Genomic DNA, 23046 nt, shown 5'->3' on the forward strand with positions numbered 1-23046 from the left:
ACAGGACATTAACCTTTACATGGGCAAAGTTATTACATGGTCAGGAAAGCTTCTTAGCTAACACATTTCTATTCAAAGTGCCATTGTATTCTCTCATTTACTGCACATCCTCAGTTCCGTCACCCTGCTGTTATCCAGGTACAGCGGCTCATCAGGGATTACATGTGTTTTCTCGGGGTGGGTGTAAGGATAGTCTGGGAGTCAGCAGACATCTTGATTTAATAAATGCATCACAGATCCAGCTGCAAACAGGCATGTTTGTCTTCAATGTCTACAGTCACAGAACAACACACAGCAGGTCCAAGGATTACGGTTTTTTTTTTGTTTGTTTTTACTTTAAATAAAATTATAAATTAGACAGAGGGAAAAACATTATAAGGGGAAAAAAAAACCAACAACCCCACACACAAACGTGAACTTAAGTGTATCTGAGATGAGGAGGTCAGTGTAAGAGTACATGTAAAAACGTGAGAGGAGAAGAGGCTGAGAACAGAGAGGAGGGTGAGGATGGAGGAGGAGGCCAGCGAGCAGAGTACTGGTAGTAAGGTGAGAACAGAGACTGAGCACATAGGGGGTTATTTTGGTTCACTCTTTCTGACAAAATCCTTCTTAGATGGACAAAACCATGTGCACTGCAGGGGGGCAGATATAAAAGGTGCAGAGAGAATTAGATTTGGGTGTTATTTTGATTCTGTGCAGGGAAAATACGGACTGCTTTTTTTTTTTACACTGCAATATAGATCTCACTGAAGTAAAACCCCACCCAAATCTAATTCTCTCTGCACAAGTAACATCTGCCCCACCTGCAGTGCTCATGGTTTTGTCCATCTAAGGAGGAATGAGAAAGAAAACTAAACAAAATAACGGGGTTATTTTGGTTCATAGAAAGAGATAACCAAAATAACCCCCGTAGGGAGGAGGGTGAGGCTGGCAGAGGAGGCCAGCAAGCAGAGTACAGGAAGAAACGTGAGAGAAGATGCTGAGCACAGAGAGGAGGGTGAGGCTGGAGAAGGAGGCCAGTGAGCAGAATACAGGTAGAGAGTTGAGAGGAGAGGCTGAGCACATAGAGAGGAGGGTGAGGCTGGCGGAGGAGGCCAGCGAGCAGATTACACTTAGAAAAGTGAGAGTAGAAGATGCTGAGCACATAGAGAGGAGGGTGAGGCTGGAGGAGGAGGCCAGCAAGCAGAGTACAGGTATTAATGCGAGAGGAGAAGAGGCTGAGCACATTGAGAGGAGGGTGAGGCTGGTGGAGGAGGCCAGGTAGAAACATGAGAGGAGAAGAGGAAGAGGCTGGGTGAGGCCAGGGTGAGAGTACAGGTAGAACTGTGAGAGAAGAGGCTGGAGGAGGAGGCCAGTGAGCAAAGTACAGGTAGTGAGTGGAGAGGAGGCTGAGCACAGAGAGGAGAGTAAGGCTGGTGGAGGCTCTCTTCCAGGAGCTGGGAGATGATGGGAGGTGTGGAAGAGCAGTTAGACCGGGGCAGAGGATAACAGAGGCAGAGGATAACAGAGTCAGAGCTTTCGTAACATTTCTTGCTCCCAGCTGGAATCTGTCTTCCAGATGAATACAAGCTGACATCACCACTTACCACATGGATTTTGTCCCAAGCTTACTTATTAAAGGAAAATACCAAGCTGTTTACGGGACATGTTCTGGTCTCAGATCCAGCGAGACATCACATTAATTCTGCTTGGGACTAGCTACCAGTTTCTTTTCTTTAGCGATTCATTTAAAGGGGAATCACAGATTTGAGCACCTTATGTAACAAATAAGAAGTAGCTATTCCCTCAGGTCTAGCTGGGAGCACCGACATACAGTGCAGGATGAAGGAGTGTACTATGGGGATGGGAACCATTTCTACCTACTAGGAGCATGCCTAGCTGCTAAAGGTGCATACTGTCTGTGGAGGAACCCTTCCGCAGCTACCTCCCCTCCTCTACCATAGATGCATATCTCGGCGACTGTTCTAGTAAAAATCAATGGACCTGTCAAGTCAACCTGCACCTAATGTACTATAAGCAGGCTCAATAAGCATCATCTATAGATAGTAACTATGCAGAAAACTAGTGTATAGTATACACATGATCTCTGCATAGATGTTCATTCAGCTGCCTTTAAATACAGGAAATTACCCTTTAAGCCAGGTAAAAAGTCATTAGACTGACACGTGTAATCTCGGCTTCATGGTAGGGAGTGACGGACTCCAAACACTTATTTATGAATTTAGAACTTTCACCTTAGGGAGCAGGTGTCTGTCCCTGTGCATCACAGAACGTGAGGCATTGCCATAGGACAACGGAAGAAAAGACGCAGCGCAATCAGGAAAGCTGGAGTGAACGTTAACGTGTACTTGGCCTGTTCACGCAGTGATGTCACCCAATATTTGTGGGCTGAACTAATAATCAGCCTATCAGTTCACTTGGATCTAGTGACATCACTGAGGCACTTTCCACCTAGCTCCTTGTGAATGGATAGGCTGAATTCTCTTGAACAGTAGTTTAGCGCACAAACTGGCTGCCTTTCATGCGGAGATAATGGGTGAACTTTAATAATCCAACAGCTAAGTACGGAAGGTTTCATGCTTCCTATCTCATTATGCTAGAATGAGGTCTGCCCATGTCAGTACTGGAATCATTTTAAAACAACAATTCTCATAAAAACACTTTGCAGAGATCACTTATAAGTGTCCCAATGCCAGCAGAAGTGCAATATTGGCATTATTACAGCGGAGAGTATGTGTGGCCTATAGGTGTGCTAGGTTGTCCATACAAGGCACACATCACACCACTTTATAAGCAACAGGATGGGGGACCCTGAGGCATAAAACATGGCTTTTATCTGTTTTCTCCCATCAAGTCCTAGATGGCATCTCCAATAGCCAGGTGAACCCCACATGCCAGGCTTCATCAGGATTCTTCCCTCTCTCTCCAGAGGAGGGAGCCGCTGAGCAGTTCACACAGGAACCAAAAGAGTCAGAGGCCAGTTAATCCTTTCAAACCATCGAAGGTAGGGAAGATGTGCAAAATGTCGCTGACCATTCCTCATAAGGTGCTGGGCAGCCCTGAAGGCTGGATTCCTTGCTCTGCTGCCCACAGCGCAGAAGACGATGTATTCCGCTGCATGCGGCGGTGGATGCGCCGTAGCCTCAATACATACAAGACGATAGCCAGCAAGACCACCAGGAAACAGACCAAGAACAGGTAGTGGTTGTACACAAACGATGCCCCGCGCCAGTGGGGATGGCTGCCACGGAAGTGGTCCTGCTGGATGTCTCTGTGGGAAATACAAGTTCAAAGACCTGGTTTATCTCTAGAAAAGTCTCCGATATATATATATATATATATATATATATATATATATATGTATTATATTGTAACGTGGTAACACAGCGCCATGTGTGAAATTACACAAGCGAAACGTGATCACTTAGATCTGTATATATGTGATTCACCAACAGCAGCATCAAGCTGTAGTCTGACTTAGTTCTGAATCTCATTATGCCAATATTAACATATTTCACAACAGAAGGCTACAAGGTTGGGTACACACCATGATGTATGATATATAGTTCAGACATATCGTGTTGGCTGTGCAGCAGGGCAGGTGAGGGTATACCTTGCAGATATATATTGTAACATCTGCCTGTGTGTATGGGCAAGCAACTGTCCGACCCATATCCCGGCCGCACGTTTCCCGCTGATTACTTCTGCGGAAAGGCATGTGGATTGGCAGATTGAGAAGGGTGTATTCACATATCGTTAGTGCAGTACACTTATGAAATCATTGGATTGGTTGACCCATTGGGCTTCTGGCTGATCCATCACTCAGGTGTGTACCCAGCATAAGCCGTTAGTAGAACTCAAACAGGAAAAGTTCTGTACAAATCTTAATTGTTAAAATGACAAGTATAAAGTTATTAGCTAATATGCTCTTTCCATGATATCGGCTGTAAATATAGAGCAAAAGTTACTAAGAAACTTTTTTTCTTTTTACCTCAGTGGCAAGAAGCGTGTGCGATACAAGATGGCTCCCAGCGTCCACTGCACCTCCTTATCATACACCTGCAGGACAGTCTTTAGGCTGCTGTAATTGGCAGGGAATGAGAAGCCAGTGTGAAAAACCTCATACATCCAGGCAGACTTAAAGCATTGGTACCTGTAGTCCAAAAACAGGAGAGGTATTGGTCAGCCGGTGGAAACAACAAAGCATTAATGCAAACGGAAATAAAGTACTTATGTGGGCTTCAGAATAAAACACAATGATCAGACAGGAAGAGATGAGGAGGAGCTGGCGTTACTGCCCCGGCCTGGTAATACTCACTTAAGCCTGTGCATGTCGGCGTGTGATGCATACAGACCACGGTCAAACCTTTCTTTTAAAACTGACCATTTTGTGCTGCAATAATCCTAAGGGTACAAGGAAAGGTTGTGATAATCAGAGAAGATGAAAATGACTGTCCTTTTGCCAAACTGTGGAGAGGACCCTTCAGTTATTTTGTTATGTTGCCCCTAGAGGAGCAGTAGTCAGTGGGCAGGCTCTAAACAAATCAAACACCTGGGAAAAATCCATCATTAATGGAGAAGAACCCTAAGAATACCCTTCAGCCAGGACAATCTCTTCTTACCTGTGCTGAGCGCAGGAAGCGGGCTGATTTGTAGTCTCCTCCCATACGCAGAACATCCTCTGTGCAATAGTAGAACTCTGAGAAGCCATAGAACTCACTGTTGTGGTAGGGCAGGGGGGGCTGGTAAACACCATTTAAGGTGGTCTGTGTCTCATTGGACAAGTTCATGAGAGGCTGGATGATCCGGCGGCAGAGACTGAAGTCGCCCGTACCCCGTAAGTACATGGTCTGCCCCTCCTGCTGAATCTTATCTGGGATATCAAACGGAAGGCATGGGTCCATGTATGGCACATCTGGAGACAGTCCCACCTTCTTCCCTAGAAGCCTGAGACCAGTAACCAGTCAGAAAGATTCTATAGCAACTTTATTTAATCATTGTTCACTTTCATAGGAACAAACAAATCTATAAAACATTACAACTGTTCATACGGCTGTGGCCCTGACCTGTTCTTTTCCATTGTGCTGGAGAGGATGTATCCCTCGTATCTCTGCCGAGCAGCGTTACCACCAAAGCCCAGGAAAGTGGCCACGTACACCCTGTACACGTGCTGGGTCTCGTGGGCATCGCAGCCAAGGTTGAACTCTGCCAGCAGGTTCTTAGCCATCTCTTCCTGCAGACGGAAGGAAAGGTGGGACAGCTGTCAGATGGCAGTGAGTGGACACAGCACACGCAGTGCACACGGAAGCATGCAAAGTATTTAGTGGCTATGAATATCTTCTAGATGCCCATAACATGCACACTTTAAAAAGCTTAAAGCAGATTTGTTTTTATTGTTTGTAATGAAACTCCCTCACTCTTCCCTACAAGAACCTGAATTCCCATGATGCTCCTGGGCCCAGACAGGTGCACCGTGACCTCCGCTAGCACTACTTTGCTGGGAATCCTGGGGAATCATGGGACCACAGGAGCAGACAAGGGCGTACTACTGCTGCTATACTTGCACGGCTCTGTGGTTGCTAGTTACAGGGATATGCTTCCATTAATGAAAAGGAATGTCAAATTCTTTCAAAACCAGATTTTCCTGACTATTTTTTTCTCCTTTTTAATAGAATTTGCAAAAATGTTCACAGTACTCTTAGGATTATTGTCATGCCAGCGATTGAAAAAGCAGGAGGGGGATGAGTCATGCATCTACTTGCTGAGACTTCCATAGGAAGGTTACCTGCATTTGCCACCCAAATTTTTTTTTATATGATCATCCATTTCACTGTATATACACAGTCTGACGACCGTATGGAATGCCAGGTGAACGCAGACATTTTTTAAGGTGCAATCACTTGGAAACCCCAATGCCTTGCTTACTGCTCCTTTAAAAGAATGTCCAAGTTTGGACGGCATCTAGCATGACTGCCAAAGGCAAGCGGGATACAGTCGTTAGCACTAAGGTCGAGATGCATTGGGTCGATCACTGAAGGTCGACGTGAGCCAAGGTTGACACATGGGAAGGACGACATGGGCTTAGCTCAACTTAACATTAGGTCAACACAAGCATTCGCTCCACCTGGGCTAGGTGGACAGTCAAAATGTAAGGCGGTATTTCATGCTCTACCATCCGCTAGGGCGAGGTGGGAGAATAATAGAGTGAGGCGAGGGTAGCGAGCCATGCACCGTGTCCATGTGTACTGTGTCGACATTCTGGTAAAATAAAAGCCCACATCGCCCCTTTGACTCTCCACCTAGCCCATGCCAGCATTTCCATGTGTCGACCTTGGCTTAGGTCGACCTTCATTGGTCGACACAATGCATGTTAATCTTAGTGCTGTCAACCCTATGAACAATACCCATTCAGACTTCACTACATCCGGCCCATAATGTAATTAGAAAAAAGAAAAAGTTTTATTTATCAAATAAGTTGAAAATACACCTCTCTGACTGATGTATAAAGCAATATGGTTTCCAGCTACTTATATATTACTCAGAAAACTCATTTAACTGAAGCAAAGATTTTACCTATTACCAATGTAGGAATTTCATATTTATATTGTGTTGAGGACTAAACATTGTTTTAGGAGAATTTTTCCACTTGTACAGCACTAAGTACATCATGTTCCTGGCAAGTATATCGGCGTATAGTGAGGGGTAATACAGGACAGGACTCTTTATACTGAAACCTCATTACATGAATTCTGGCTCCCTCTGTGAGACAGTGGCAGCCAGAAGTTCATCTGCACTCTGCAGCCCCTGATACTGACACCATGCTTTGTGGCAGTACATGAGGGAACACATCAGGAGAAGCACAGTGACCCCATCCTGTGGTAACCAGAGGATGTAGGTCGTGTCCCACCCCCAGTTACTATATGGTCAGTAAAAGAGAACATAATGACAGTGTGTGTAAGATGCAATTCCATTTATTCAGCATTACAGAGTCTCAGTTTACTAAAATTACCTTTAGTTTTCGCTGACTCCTGATTACTTGCCAGCATGGAACATTAGTTTCCCCCTCAGGCTGTGTAACTTAATCCTACAGAGCGTGGTCCCTGCAGTTCTCTGTAGCGCTGTAGAGTTATACTGTCCATACACTAATGCGATATCGAAGTGTGATGTCCATCGCATCTTATGGTGCAAAAAGTGTCCTGTTTCAGCACCCGATATCGCATGCCATCTTGCGATGGCACATCGGGTGCTTGAAGAGTGCGGCAGAATAGCGTAGCGCTGTTAAGGAGCGGTAGCAGGCGACGGGGGTTCAGCGCAATGGCGAAATTTTAAAATATATTTTTAAAACACTGGGTGGCCCTCTGATTCAATGAATCAGAGGGCCGGCCAGTGTTTTAAACAGGTTCTTTTCAAATTCTGCCGCCACAGCTGACCCCGCCGCCCGCTAGTGCTCCTTCACAGCACTAAACTACCCAGATGGATGCTGCCAGCGGTCCCTCCAGCTCCCTCTCCCCAAGCCAGACGCTGCCAAAAGCGTTCCCTCTGCCCCCTACCTGCGGATTGCATTCGAGCTATTGCATGTCGCATAATAGCCAATTACTGTCAACCTATCTGGATACCAATCATAATCGACCTAAAAACAGGTTGCTGTGTGGGAAGCAGTGCTTCATGTATTTTCTGTGGATCCCTTTTGTAGAAACATTCCCTCCTTACCAATGTTGCAGCTGCAGCCATTATTACTGTAGGTCATGGTCTACATAACCTCTCCCTCTCACCAGGCAGGTTTATCTTACTGCTGTAATTAGTGTGTTAATGGTTCTTTCCCGCTGCCACTCAGTAACTTCCTGACACAGCTTCAGGAGAGAGAATAAATACAGTCTGCAGGAACACATGGCTGACACTAATGATGGGGTACCTCTACATTGCTTCTCACAGATCCTGTGCCCATCCCTACAGCACCTGCACTCTCATGACAAATAGCTGGACCAATTTAACCTGCTGGAAGCATAGCAGTATGCCTTCTGGCAATCAGCAGCAATGTGTTGGGCAGGTGCCATTGTATGGACAGAAGCCACAGCCTAGAAGTGCAGAGTTGGATAACAAGAGGGCAACTGGGGCAGTCGCCCAGGTGACTCCACACACATATGTGGCAGATGTTAACTGGGCTTCTGTGTGGCATAATGTAAACTGGTGGCACTACAGTGTGTAAAACACATATGTTGCTGGGAGAATTTACACATTATACTTTTTAATAACATTGCCAGCATACCTTGCCGACAGTTTCATTGGTAAAGGCCCTTACAAGTTGGTGTACCCGGGGCCCCCAGAAACCTTAAACTGGAACCTCCAAATTTTTGTGGGGAAAGTATATGATTTATCCAAAATATAGGGCCCCAGTTATCAACGAGTGTTAAAACTCCTTTTGAATGATATTTGGTGCTCCGACCAATCAGCTCTTAATGGTCATTTTTCAAACACATGACTGTTAGCAGCAGATTGGCTGGAGCCACAAATATCAAAATTTTATCACTTGATCAAAAAAATCACTAAAGGGTGATTACCACCAGACTCCTACCTGTATTCTAGTTTTAATTTCTATACAGATGAAGGTACACGGGAAGGGCGTTTGGAAAGAACAAGTGTATAACTGTCAATCACACTGTAAATAAAGACTTGGAACGTTTGCCCATGCGCAGTGTGACAGACGCATGTGCAGATTGGAAATGATTGCTCAATTGTGAAAACACTAATTATGTACAACTCAGAATTAGGTCTCACTACTTACATTCAGCTTTAAATATTAATTAAGTACAGTAGAGTGGGGTAGGGTATATGACCCAGACAGTGGGGATCCCGACTGCCCGGACGCAGACAGTGGTAGAAGCGCAACGAAGCCCCTTGCAGGCTCGCCAACTATTCTATTCTCACTCTATGGGGGGTCCTGAACCCCCACGAGGGAGAATAGCCGGTGGCCGTCGGGACCCAGAGTGTCGGGGTTTTAACAATCGGGATCCCGACTTCGGGCTAATGACCTCGGGATCCCTACTGTCTGTCAGCTATCCGGCACCCGTAGAATGGACGTGTCCTTTGGCTGGCTTGTGTTCTGGAAATAAATAGCTTTATCCTGTTACTTCATATGGAACCTGAGGCTGCTAATCTCTCCCTTCATCGTGTTCTGTTTATAAGCTACACACGATGAAGCCATACATTGTATACTAAGAGGAAAACTACACCTCATGCATGTGGGAAAGAAGCTCATGCAGCAAAGTTACACAAAGGTAAACCAGACAAGTGCATGAAAACTACATAAGAGTAACATTTACCCAGCTACAGTATCTGGTGGCAACACAGTGAAAATGAGAAGAGGACCATAAATAATAACAATACACTCTCCACAACACAGTGGGAGCTTTATAGTCTCTGTAGCAATCGGCTACTAATGGTCTCTTGTAAAGGCTTTTAGGCAGCATTTTATGATGTCGCCAGCACCTAGAGAGCTTATTGGCTGATTCAATATGATGTCATTAACTTCTAGTGCGTTTCATGACTGAGCCAATATGATGTTACTAGTTCAGTGGTTCTCAAACTCAATCCTCAGGACTCACACAGGTCACGTTTACCAGGATACCTGGCAGGAGCACAGGTGCATTCATTACTGACTGACACATTTTAAAAGATCCACAGGTGGAGCAAATTATTTCAATTATTCTGTGAGGAGACCTGCAACACATGCACTGTGTGGGGTCCTGGGGACCGACTTTCAGAACCTGTGCACTAGTTCTAGTGAGTTTAATGGCTGAACCAATATGTGGTCCCTAGCTCTTAGTGTGTTTAATGGCTTAACCATTATGATGTCACCAGTCACTAGAAAGCTTATTGGCTGAACATTGCTGCCCATAAATCAGGTGACAGGTACCGGCCATGCCAACATAAAGCTACTGTGATATGGCTATGGTGTAAGATACTCCTTCCACTGTGTTGACATTTTGCTGCTGCAGCGGTTTATGGCACAAATGCAAAACTGGAAGCAAAATAAAATGCAAATAAAAAGGAGTAAAATATTACTGATAATGACCTGCTGGGAGGAGGCAAAGCTTACACTTTTAGGTACTTCATATGCGATCTGAGTGGAGACTCCACCCATGTCCAAGATGCCCGCTGTCCGCTTGCGGAAGATGGCGTCCTTGTTATCGCTGCCGGGCACATTAACCTCCATCACTGCGTCGTCTTCTGTGGGAGCCAAGAGTGACAGATAAACAAACAGCAATAGGCGCTGCCAATGTAAACCATCCGGATGAGGGGAATGTACTCACCGTCCTCTATGTGATCAAAACGGCCAAGGACAAAGTTGATGCCAATCCAGGCATACACTCCTACAAGACCCAACAAAACAGTCAGTGTTTGTGCTATATATATTATATATACAGTGGAAGCATCGTACACAACACCAGTGTTCTACACATTCAGGAAACTACAAGTTCTAAGGAACATTGTTAGCGCATGCACTGGCTTTATAAAAGGAGGATTTGTCAGGATGCGGACATGGTGGTACCATGATGGTATAAAGCAGCCCTCTGTGGCGTCTGGCCTGCCTCACGTACCTTCCTGCTTCCCTGAGATGACCTCTGCGTGGGAGTCAGAGAAGAGAAAGTCATAGTGTACAGGGATATCGGTTCGTAGATCTTCAAGTATGGCCTCCTGCTGGCTGAAACACACAAGTGCACTAAGTACATCTATGTTGTGGGCACCAGAAAACAGAACAGGGTTAAAGGCTGTCTCACAACCCCAACCCCCCCCCCCCCTCTCTCTCCCCTCCAGCCAGAAAACCAAATGCCTCATGTCTAAGTAATTATATTCTTACAGGCGAATCTCTGCACTCTGCAGAACCTGCCGGATAACTATGCAGATGTCGTGCCTTGTGTGGTTTGTAATGAAGCCCGGTGAAAACTGATGACACAAACATTTCTCAGTGGGATTAATAAAAAGAAGGACACGCTCACCTCTCAGTCAGGATCCGGAGGCCTGCAGTGCAGAGAATATACAGGGGGGTCTCTTTGTGCTTATCCCTTGGAATATGGCTGGCGGCAAAGTTGAGTAATGGAGATATGTAGTCGCTGGCTTTCTCTGGGGTGGTGGCAAGTTCCGAAATACCTATAAGAAGACAGTTGGGAGATGAAACAAGCCTAAAGTTAAATGTGACAATGGTGAGGAATGAGGCACAAAGCATCTATCTTTACTTTGTGCATGCTATAGATCCACATTGATAGGTTATTGGTGTCCATTCTAGCACCCTGCACCTTTCCTGCCTGAGGTGTCGCTGTCTGCTTTGGTGTATCAAGTACAGTCTGGTCTGTATTGAGATAGAGAACAGACTGTTAGAAACACCACATCAGACAGCGACACTCCAGGCAGGAAAGAGGGACTGCATTCGTTTTCAAAGGTGCAGGGTGCTAGAATGAACACCAAGTCATCACTGCACCACCACATTTGTGGGACTGGGGCCTTGACAACAGGGTTGTCAAGGCTCCTCCCACATAAATGAGAATCTCTTAAGAGAGGGACTTTGTGAAACCAGAACTTGGCCCATCCCAGAAAGACAGAGAATTTGAAGCTTGTGGGTTTCTAATGGGGTTCAGGCCTTTATGGTTTGGGAATTAAAAGCTTACGGCTCACTCCACTACACAAATAAAACAAGAAAATGACATTACACTTGGAATGTGGATCACAAACCAGCCAGTCATTGTAAGACATTTCTCCATTCAATTAGCAGTTCTATATCTAAACACAATCCACCCCTTTATTGTCCCCCACATAATTCCTAAGCCCCCCCCCCCATGCACAGCCCACCTCCCTCTCTGCCCTGATACGCTCCCCAGCCAGTGTGAGCAGAAGATAGATGGATTCACCATCAGCATAGGAAGTTCTTGCAAACATGATTTACTTTTTCCACAGATTGCTACATTCCTTTTATGACCATAATTACTTTCCAGTCTCCTCTTGTTTTACCATATGTTCTCTTTTCACATCTATTAATGTTAAACTTACCTTTATTTACCAGTATTCCTATAATGTTGCTGTTATACGGTATCCACTAGCAACAATATGTATTAAATCAAAACATGTTATTTAGATTTCCCATTTGGTCTCCGTGATTTATTTAACAGCACAAATCCAGAGTCAGTTCTTCTCTCAGCCAATCAGACTAAGCCCCCCCCCCCTCCCACCCCTCACAAACCAAAGCCACATCTTACTGTGTAGTGACCACTATTTTCCGTGTACGCTTTGGTACTATGTGATCAATACTGCAGCCCATCATACTTGCCTATTTCAAAAATAATCAGCTTTATCTGTCAAAATCACTAGTTATTTTTTATTGTGAGTTACAAATCACTATTACGACGGTCAGTACAATCATAAATGCTAGATGTACTTGTAAAAAGACGACCAGTACTGATGTATAGTTACACAGTGACTGCATTGTACTCACACACATCATGCATCATTGGGCCCCGCCCCCAGGGTTATAGATCATTGGGGAGGGGCTTAACATTTAATTCCCCACTGTAGTCTCCACTATACCCAGGGTATTATCATTCTCTTGCAGCTCCACAGTTCCTACATTTATATGCACCTTCCAATGGTCATTTCTCGCTGCTTCAGCCAGCTATCCCATTTCCCTGGACCAAGCCTGTAGCTGGGAGGAAAATCAGCCCAGTCCTCCAAAAACACCAAATCCTTCTTCTTACACTAACTTACACACTCACTAACTAACACTAAGTGCCTCATACATTTGACGGCTGTTTCCCTGATCCAACTGGAACTAGCAAATGGCCATCTATGATCACTGATCCAATTGGGAATCAGAAAAACGGCAGCTAGATGCATGGGGTCCTTAAGCTCTAGTGGTATTTCAGATTTGGTATGTGGCACAGGTTGTACTGAGAATATAGTACCATTAAGTCCTGTGCTTTATGGTGACACTCCTGTTCCCTAGCGGACTTTAGTTTGGTTGCTGTAGCTATGCTCCTCTGGAGCCATCACTCCTGTCAGCCACTGTGGCACATTTGTTGGGGTGTGTCAGATCAGGATTAACCACTGTCTATATGGAACACCTTCCTCAGGACTCTCCTTTCCTCCCCACTCTACACTGACCTCATAGAATCAGTGAAACGTATGGTTCCCAGGTCCTCATCTGCATCCAAAATGTGAGCTTCCAGATATGCTAGGAACTTACATCGCTATGCGAAGGCAATTCCAGCCTTCCAATTGAGGGATACTAACCATTCAACTTCGCCTATAATCACATTGTGTATACATACCAATGAAGATTAGGAACTAATGCGCTGAATGGAGATTAATGTGTGAAAAAGCTACTAGTGTGATCACACTACATTTTATAAATCTAATTATAGACTTTGCTCTAATTATTCTCTCTGTCCTTCCATTCCTTGTAACGGCTCTTGTTACTTTATTTTATCAGGATCTTAATAAAAGTTAAATTTTAAATTAACATCATATTTACATACAATAAGAGTGCGCCCACAAAGCTTTTTTCTTTCTTTGGTTCGCTTCTATCAAGTGAACAAAAACCCCTCATATCGCTATGCGGTTGTTAGGTCGACAGTCAATTGGTTGAAGACTATTAGTCAACAGACAATAGGTCAACAACAATGGTCGACATGATTTTTATTTATTTGTTTTTTTTAACAGACTTATTCATACTTTACCATCCCAGGGGCATAGATGGAGAATAGAACAGCCATTCTGAGGGGATGTGGCACATTTATACAGTATCTATGTCGACATAGAGACACATGAAAACCCCATGTCGACATTTCTTATGTCAACCGAGTGTTAATTTACAATTTGCAAAGCAGTCAGACTTAAATGGCTCATCTTGCAATCTAGCAGATGAGTGAATACATTGTAAATGTAAATTATATATATATATATATACATATATATATATATATATATATACATATATATACATATATATATATATATATATACACATACATACATACACACACACACACACACACACACACACACACACACATACATACATACATACATATACACACACACACACACACACAGTATATATGTGTGTTTAGCATAAATACAAATAACCTTGTTATTGGCTTATTTTGTCACCATAGCAACATTCCACTAAGAAGGTCCCTCACATTGCTGCTGGACTATAATAAAGCCACAAAACCATTACTAAGGGCACATTAGGCGCAGCAATACAAAGAGGTCTGGTAATGAGGCCTCCGGGGTCACCTGTCAGTGATGTGCAAGTTTAGGATTCCTGAGTACTAGTCAGGCGTGAGTCTGGAATGTGGCTGGATGGGGGCTGTTCTCTCCCTGGCGTTCACTACCTGTGATCATGTCATTTCACTTCCCACACCCAACGGTGTGACAGGATCGATGTGCCTAAGACAGGTTCATCTTAATATTAGTGAATGCAGGGACAATTTACACTTTAACGATTGTCCGCAGAAACTCTGACGCAAATCTGTATTGGCACCTCAACTTCATATCCCCAGGCAGTCATCCCTTCTGAATACTTGGTAATATTCACAGTCACAAAGGGTTACTTCTACACAGTCACTCACTGTCTACACATATAGAGAACAAATCAGCCCAGATCACTCCACACAATACACTTTCATTGTTTACTACCTTACCTTGCAGTGATATGTCTGATCTACAGTACTTAACACTGCCCATTCCTCACCATCCCCACAGAGAGTTATGGTGATGGCATTGTTCTGTAGGAAGCTTTTCTTAGCATTGAGAGTGATACCAGCCAATCCACTTGTAACTGCCATGTTACTGGTTGTGTATTAAAAATAACAGAAGCTAACTGGTCAGTACCGTATCGCTCTCCAGGTTGTAGGCATCATACATTACTTGCTCATTCTAAACCTGAAGGACTGTGCAAGATACAGGGAGATGCAGCAAAACAACCTGCTGGAGCCAGCTAGAATACAAAGCTTGGGAGAAAATGTCACCTTTCAGCAGGACAGTGATCCCAAGGCAAAAGCAACACTGGCATGGTTAGAGTAAAAGGTAAAGGTTTTAGAATGGCCAAGTCAATGTCCAAACCTCAATTCAACTGAGAATCTGAGGTACTATTTGAAATCTACAATCCACTGAGGGTTCGTATTCACAATTTCACTTGTCACATCACAACCTCCCCAATAGTTTTTTTTTAAATGCAAACTTTTATTTTGGGGTGGGGGGGGGGGACCATAGTGCCCCCTTCCCCATTATATGGAATACATTTGTTTTCCATGGACTGGGGTAATGTAGTATTATTATTCTGTAGTGCAGGGGGTTTATGTCTCCTGATCAGTGTTATCATTCAGACAACACCTTTCGCATCTATTTAGCTCTCACCATTTCCATTTAATTTATTCATCATACTGCTTAACAAAAGGGATAAGGAGACCCATAAAGTTGCACCTTTCAAATAAATCTTATGGGCCCCCAAACACAATGATTTTGCATGATTTAAAACCTGATATATCGTTTGTAAAGTGGCAAATCCTATGTGTTTTCCATCAGATCCGATTCGCGGTCCCGTGAGTGTCGGATAGGAGCCCCTAGATCGCTCGTACCCCACCACTGATTTATCGGTATCGCATGGAATCAGATGGAAAAATTTGTGCTTTCTGTGTATGAGATATATCGCAGGAAGTCTGACTGGTATTTACTGCCCTACTAGCCCTTATCAGCCCACCAGATTTATCTTATGGTACAATTGTATTCCATGAGATATTTCGCATATTTGGACTTTATTATAATTCAGATTTTTTTGCATCCAGCTTGATATATAAATATTATTAAAGGAGTGCACACTTTGGCAAGCTGTAAACAGTATCTATACTGTATATACACATACCAGGCACAGTTCATTTATTTAGATAGAGAAATTATATGAACACAGCAGACTTTAGCAAAACAAAAAGTTCTAACACAGACTGGGCGGAGAAGACCCATCGCCATCTTGTGGCATACTGAGGACATTGCAAGTTTATAACTACAACCATAACATACAGCTTGTTGGTCAGTGTAGATAATGTTCCCTCTAAGCTTCTTTCGTAGGGTGCTGCACCCTGCGCATTTTTATAACCTCAAAATGCACCCTGCCCTTTTGTGTGTGGCACTGTGCGCCCTTCCGCTGCTCCAACGCGACATGCCAATGAGAACTTTTGGTGTGTGCCATAATGGGTATTACGGTGTATGGTATAATGTGCAAGAGGCATTACAGTGTATAATGAATAATGGGTAATTGTCATTGAAAAAAGTGCCCTGCCTGGTAGTCAGCACCCTGCCTTAAAAAAAAATCCTGAAGTGAACACTGGGTAGATTTATGTATTTATTAGGACCAGTGACAGCTGCAACACACATCACACATCGCATTGGGTGGCTGGGGCATTTAGCGCATGCATACATGCAATGAGGCAACTCAAGAAATTCAACATCCCGCAGGAGCTGCTGCTCATCTTCTACACTGCCATAGTAGAGTCTGTCCTTTGCTCCTCGATCACAATCTGGTTCGGAGGAGCAAACGAGAATGACAGACGAAGGTTGCAAAGAGTGGTGAGGATGGCAGAAAAGATCATTGGGGCGGAGAACTATACCTAGGCCAGGGTCAATAAGCGTGCAGGAAAGATCTTTGCGGACAAGCTACACCCTGGCCACAACCTGTATGAACCCCTTCCGTCAGGCAGACGTTTTAGGTCCATCCCAGCAAAGACGACAAGAACTACAAAAGGCTTCTTCCCAATAGCTGTCCACCAACTAAACCGTATTGAACGTACCAAATACTAACTCGAACTGTTCTAGATACATGTGAAATGTATGTGATGTATGTTTATTCCTCTCTCCCACCCCCTTTGTGTTCCCTGATTGATGCTGCACTGTAACCACAAAAAATTCCAAGCATACGCAAGTATACCTGGCCAATAAAGATGATTCTGATATGTGCTGGCTGCCTTTCCCCGGGGATCAGCAGTGCTGTGCGATCCACAACCATTGAAGCACTCAGGAAGCAGCATTCGGCTTCACTTCTCCTTACAAACCCGCCCCCAGGCTCCTTTGAAATTAGCCAATGGAAGTTTGGAGGCAGGCTAGAAGGAGAATGAAGCCGATTGTTACATCCTGGGTGCAGTGGCAGCGGCGGCTGTGAAACGCACCTTGCTGCTGATCCCTGGAGACAGGCAGGCAGCACATATATTACATACAACATGCTAACACCCCCCCCCTTCCCCATGCAACTTGCTGGCGCTAATTATGACCCTCAGTCCAGAATACCAGAAATACCAAAGGACAGTGACCTTTCAGATTTGCATAGTGGAAAGGTCAGTATCTGGCTGGCGGATGCTTCTTCTGGATGGCAGTAGCCCCAGGCATCAGGATATCATAGAAACTACTACAACTATATAAGGATAATGTTACTAAATACCCTCACAATATTATACAATGTTTGGTTATTGTATGCAAAGAAGAAAAAGAAGACTGTCATAATAAGAGAAATACAGAATACACTGCAGACAGGACAGGACGCTATGGTACAAGAATCCCATAGAACAAACAATTATTATTGAGCACAAGTAACATTTTCCCACGCTGGCACTGTACACCATACAATACTGTAATCCCAGGAGATGGAACACAAACCCCAGGAATAACACAGTACATGTCATAGTGTGGGTGTAATCTCCCTGTGGGAAGCCTCCATTAAACAGACTGGGAGAACATGAATGTGCTAGGTACACACTTTCCAAAACATCCATGAAAAATGACCAAATGATGTGGACGTTAACGATAGGTTCTGAAATCATCCACAATGTAAACTCTATGCGTGTTACCACTGGTCATTTGTCTAATGATCTTTTCTTTTTGTCCTTGATGTGGTCACTGATGGTATGCACATATCGCTATATCATTTGACTGGGAGTTCCAAGGGAAATGGTGGACAACATTGCATTATATGCATGCCATCTAATGTGTACCCAGCTTCTGTCTTAAGAAGAAACACGACCTTAGGTGATTACACACAATGGGGGAAATTTACTAAGATGACAAATAAGACTTCACATGTGATGTTGCTAAAGGTGCCCACACACTAGAAAGGTTTGTGATCTTAAGATGTGAGGAAACTCATGCAATCTACATTCAATCTGCACGGGAGTGCGCACTGGCATTAAATAGGGATAGAAAGCTGAACGGGAGTGCGCACTGGCATTAAATAGGGATAGAAAGCTTAAAAACCTCTCCATACGATGTCTATGCTATAACAATTAGATTTTGACTATGTAGTCAAAATCGAATGTTAAATTGTGCCGTGTGTACACAGCATTAGAAATAGGTTAGTGTATATGGGCTTCTATGGGACTGGTATGTAAGGTAGAAATACATTACATAAGATGCGCCCTCCAGATCACTGCAGGAGTGTTTAAGCCGTTTATTGACTAGCTGGCCATACACCAGAAAGACTTGCTCACAATCATGATTGTGTCCAGATTTCCCTACAATTCCCCAGAAGAATTGGTAGTTTTTGGACACACAATGTGCTCCCAATTTGCACACAATCCGTCATACAATCCAGCTGCTGCATATATCCAAGGTGTCAGTGCTCTTTACCAACGGGTTAATGCTCGCTGCCATGGGGTTAACGGTAGCTGCCATGTCATATTCTCCTCTTGCGTCTGACAGGGAGCACAGCACTGCAGCGTTACCCAGAAGTGCCGGAAGTGCATAGCGTTGTGCTCCCTGTTAGACCCTAGAGGTCACATTTTATCTCGACCATCTGTCTCCAACGAGGCGGAGGAATATGGCGATGGGGGAAGGCAGCAGACCAGTTGAATGACAGATTCCATGTGCTTAAAATCACCACTGATCAAACATTCAGCACGTCTGATCAGAGGACCAACCAATCGAACTGTGGAACCGTGCATTGCACATTTGTGTCTGCATGCAATCCATCATACAACCTGTCGAGATTGTACGATTGGAACATCTCCTGCAAACACACTTAGTCAGCCTGTTCACTCGATATAGGTCTGTACCCAGCTATAACAGGATACTTGCCATGCTTTGCAGACAGACCCACAATGCACGCCTACAATGGTAAACACTAGAGGAAAGAAGACCTTCTCTGCAAGGATTCTACACAAGTCTGCTCCGGAGAGAATCACGGTAGTTACAGTAATTACATTTTCCAAAAAGTCTATAATTTCACCAATCTAGTGATTTTAGGGGAGTGCCAGCTGTCTTCGCCCCATCCCTCCCCGCAAACTATTGCATATTTCAGAAGCGATCGCAGGACCCACTCTGCACATGTGGGTTGGATCACTTATGTAGTGTTCATTCTAGCACCCGCTATCTTTGAAAACCCATGCAGTTCCTGTTCCCTGCCTGGGGTGTCGCTGTCTGCTGTGGTGTTTCTAGTACAGGTCTGGTTTGCATATCAGTGATGATGTACAGACCACACTGTGCTAGAAACACTACAGCAGACAGCGACACCCCAGGCAGGGAAGAGGAACTGCATGGGGTTTCAAAGAGAGTGGGTGCTAGAATGAACACTACTTATGCAAACCTGAATTAGGACCATATATTGTAAGCTCCAATGCGGCAGGGACTCATTTGAATAGCCAGATATTCCCATAAAGGCCAAAGCACAATTTATTTCTTAAATAATATATTCAAAATATATATAGTGGAGTGCAGTGAACTAAAACCTATTTATGTAAAGTCTTGAATTCCATTATTAGATATGCAAGTCAATTCTAAATAAATAAAAGGATAATAATAATTCTGGTCAGCTAATGAGCTGGCAGACAAACCCTTGGAAACGAGCACTGTTGTGTTCTAAAACCTGTCTGAGACCTGGTGGCAAATGACGCAGGGTCAATATAAGGATTCCCCAGGAGAGGGGAGCATGACAAATTATTGCAATATTTTGGAACCAATATTCCCTGAATCTGAATGCAATGCAGCCTGGAGTGCAAGGACATGTGCGCACAGCATGTATGATTATATTTATATGGTGTGGTCACAGATGAAAAACTTTGTGTCGACCTTCTCACTGTCAACTTTTTGTTTGCGTCTATTACTTTTGATGTAGACGTTGCCGACCGTTTTTAGGCATCTAAATAGATGTGTTCGACCATTAGTGGTCAACCCTGTGATTGTTGATCTAAACATCTTTGATCCACTATACCATAAGGGCTATTTCACACACTCCGGTTCCTGCCGGGCGGCGAAACCCCGCACGGCCAGGAAGCCGTGCCTCACACAGAAGTTAAGGTACTTGTTTCCTAGAACGGCCACAATCGTGAGTGATCGTGGCTCTTAATTAAGGGACACGATCCTCACGATGTGGCCGATTTTTTACAATTTTTTCCCTTTGAATGACAGAAATCGGGTCAATCGGTCGGTCGCGACCAATTAAAATCGGCCGCGATGCGACCGACCGATTCACCCGATTTTTCCATAGACTTCAATGTTAAAAAATCTTTTAACATTGAAATCGGGAGGATCGCGTCGGTCTTGTGCCATTATAATGGCACAAGATTAGATGGACTTGATTAAGTCCATCTCACATAGGGAAAAATGATAAAAAAGGTGAAATGGGCCAATATGACCCATTTCACATTTTTTATGTGCCCGCCATGACCCCACGATAGACGTCAACCCGAAGCGTGGCGAGCGCAGCGAGCCCGCGAGGGGCGGCGGTACGCGTCCTCCGACCTTTTCATTCCCCTACTATCCACGTCGGCGTGGAGTTGAGAATATATAGTGTGGCGAGCGCAGCGAGCCACCGAGCCCGAAGCGTGGCGAGCGCAGCGAGCCCCGCGAGGGGACGCGTATACCTGTGAAGTTATACGCGTGCGCTCGCCACGCTTCGGGCTCGGTGGCTCGCTGCGCTCGCCGCACTATATATTCTCAACTCCACGCCGACGTGGATAGTAGGGGAAAGAAAAGGTCGGAGGACGCGCACCGCCGCCCCTCGCGGGCTCGCTGCGCTCGCCACGCTTCGGGTTGACGTCTATCGTGGGGTCTAGCCCACTTAGTAACATTTGGGGGGGCAATTGAAAAAAATCGGGTGAAAAATCGGTCGGTCGGATCGGTCGCATCGCATGCGACCAAATCGCATGCGATGCGATCGATCCGATTTTTTATCTTCCGACCACAACGATCTAAATCGTTGTGGCCGTGCTAGGAAACAAGTACCGAAGTTAATAATGGACACAAATGTGTCCATTCACAAGGGATGGCCACGGCCCAGCCGCCCAGTGGCCGGGCTGTGGCCATCCCCACCATTCTAAACTCCTGAGTGCGGCATGGCTTCTTGGCCGTGCTGGGTTTCACCACCCGGCAGAAGCCTGAGCGTGTGAAATAGCCCTAACCATCCCATATACCACTAATGGTCAGTAGTCAGAGGTGATTATTTTCTGTTCAGAATGGAGCAGGCTCCCCCAAAAATAATCACATACATCCCTGCCCCGTTTAAGGTTATGCATCGTGCTTAATGCACATTAAAACACAAGTGAATACATGTAACCCACACTGTGTTTATGTATACTCTTGTTTTCCCATTTACAATGGCCATGCAAGGTAAATGATCTGGTTATCAAATATGTACACAACGCATTGCGGTTACTCTATACTTCCCCTCTCATATATGTTTTCACCAGTTCTTTAAATAGCGCACACATATTCCGCAGCACTTTATAGAGAATCTTTGGACACTCACATCAGTCCCATCAGCAAACAATCTTTGATTCAATTAGCCATATTTTTTTCTTGTGGCTATAAGTGCTCCGCCCCTATTTAATTTTCCCCAATAAGCCGGTGCGTGCCACACCTTATCCAGGATTATGTTTCTCCTGCCTCGTGCAAGCAAAACAAATCCCAGAAATCAGACAATTTTTGATTGAAAAAGGGCTGTTTAACCCAAAAAAAAAACCACAACATAGATTTCACTGAACCTGTGTGTTTCATGAGAAAATTAAATTTTCGCGCGCGACGTAAAAAACTGTGATAAATTGCTATATCCCCGTCCCTCATATTCCTTAAAACACACACACACACACAAACACACACTAGGGTTAATTTGTCTCAGGAACCATTATAACCAACCAGCATCATTTTGGAGTGTGGCAGGAACCCCAGAGAAAACCCACGGAAGCACTGGGAGAATATACAAATTCAAAACAGTCCAGGCCATGATGGGATTTTAACTGAAGACCTCAGAGGAAGCAATGCTAACCCTTACAGCATCGACGCTGCATATTGGTGGTGTTACAGTCAGGTATGGACAGTGGCTGCTAGTATCTGAGCACTAATGCTATAAGGCAGGTTCAGGCACTGGCTGCTGCTATGTTGGCAGTGCTGCTATAATGCGGGATCTACACTTGCTGCTGGTATGTGGTATAGTCCAGTATGGGCACTGGCAGCCGGCATATGGGCATTGCTGCTGCTATAGCCATGCTTAAGTTACAAACGCGACTCCCAAGTGTAATAGTTCATCTTGTTCATTTTTTACAAAGCACCTAAATAAGGGGGTTATTCAGACCCGCTCGTTGCGGGTCAAACTCGTTCCCCCGGCTGATGGTGGGGGTCTGCAGATGTGCAAACCCCCTGAGCGCACGCTGTTGGCGAGTCTCACATTCGCCTGGTAGTTTCTTCCATAATGTGAGGAATTAGTGGGCAGGATTAGGTCACAGCATGCCCCGAATTTGGCCATCTACTGCCAGGATAAAGGTCAGTTTAGTCTTAAGGTGGCCATATATGCTGCGATAGTACCGTGTGATGCGATGCACGCTCCAGCGGGCATTGCATCGCACAGTACAAAACGTATGTGCTGCACATACTTTCTGTACTGCTTTTGGATCGCATCACACATTGCATGCAAAAAGCGATCTATCCCATAACACATGCAATTCATGCAGCTTGTATGGCCACCTTTATCAACGGGGGAAAATTTTTTAATAAAATTATGCGATGGTGAGCGACCAACATGAT

At 44.6% G+C, this 23046-nt stretch overlaps 1 protein-coding gene across 2 annotated transcripts in view; it reads right to left on the minus strand.

The window, feature by feature from the left end:
- Nucleotides 1–201: 201 nt before the first annotated feature.
- Nucleotides 202–23046, minus strand: part of ENTPD4 (ectonucleoside triphosphate diphosphohydrolase 4) — a 41072-nt gene continuing 18227 nt past the window's right edge. Inside the window, exons 5-13 of one of the 2 annotated variants that reach the window (XM_083184757.1) lie at nt 10998–11148; nt 10599–10702; nt 10311–10370; nt 10097–10227; nt 5067–5233; nt 4623–4947; nt 4319–4404; nt 3992–4153; nt 202–3271 (exon numbers count right to left, since the gene is read on the minus strand). In XM_083184757.1, coding sequence (XP_083040883.1) covers nt 3040–3271; nt 3992–4153; nt 4319–4404; nt 4623–4947; nt 5067–5233; nt 10097–10227; nt 10311–10370; nt 10599–10702; nt 10998–11148 — 1418 coding nt within the window. In that variant the 3' untranslated portion in view covers nt 202–3039. Of the gene's footprint in view, nt 3272–3991; nt 4154–4318; nt 4405–4622; nt 4948–5066; nt 5234–10072; nt 10228–10310; nt 10371–10598; nt 10703–10997; nt 11149–23046 lie in introns of both variants that reach the window. The other variant, XM_083184756.1, reaches the window with a different exon arrangement.

Source organism: Crinia signifera, chromosome 4, assembly GCF_055691185.1.
Source record: "Crinia signifera chromosome 4, ASM5569118v1, whole genome shotgun sequence".
Taxonomy (NCBI): domain Eukaryota; kingdom Metazoa; phylum Chordata; class Amphibia; order Anura; family Myobatrachidae; genus Crinia; species Crinia signifera.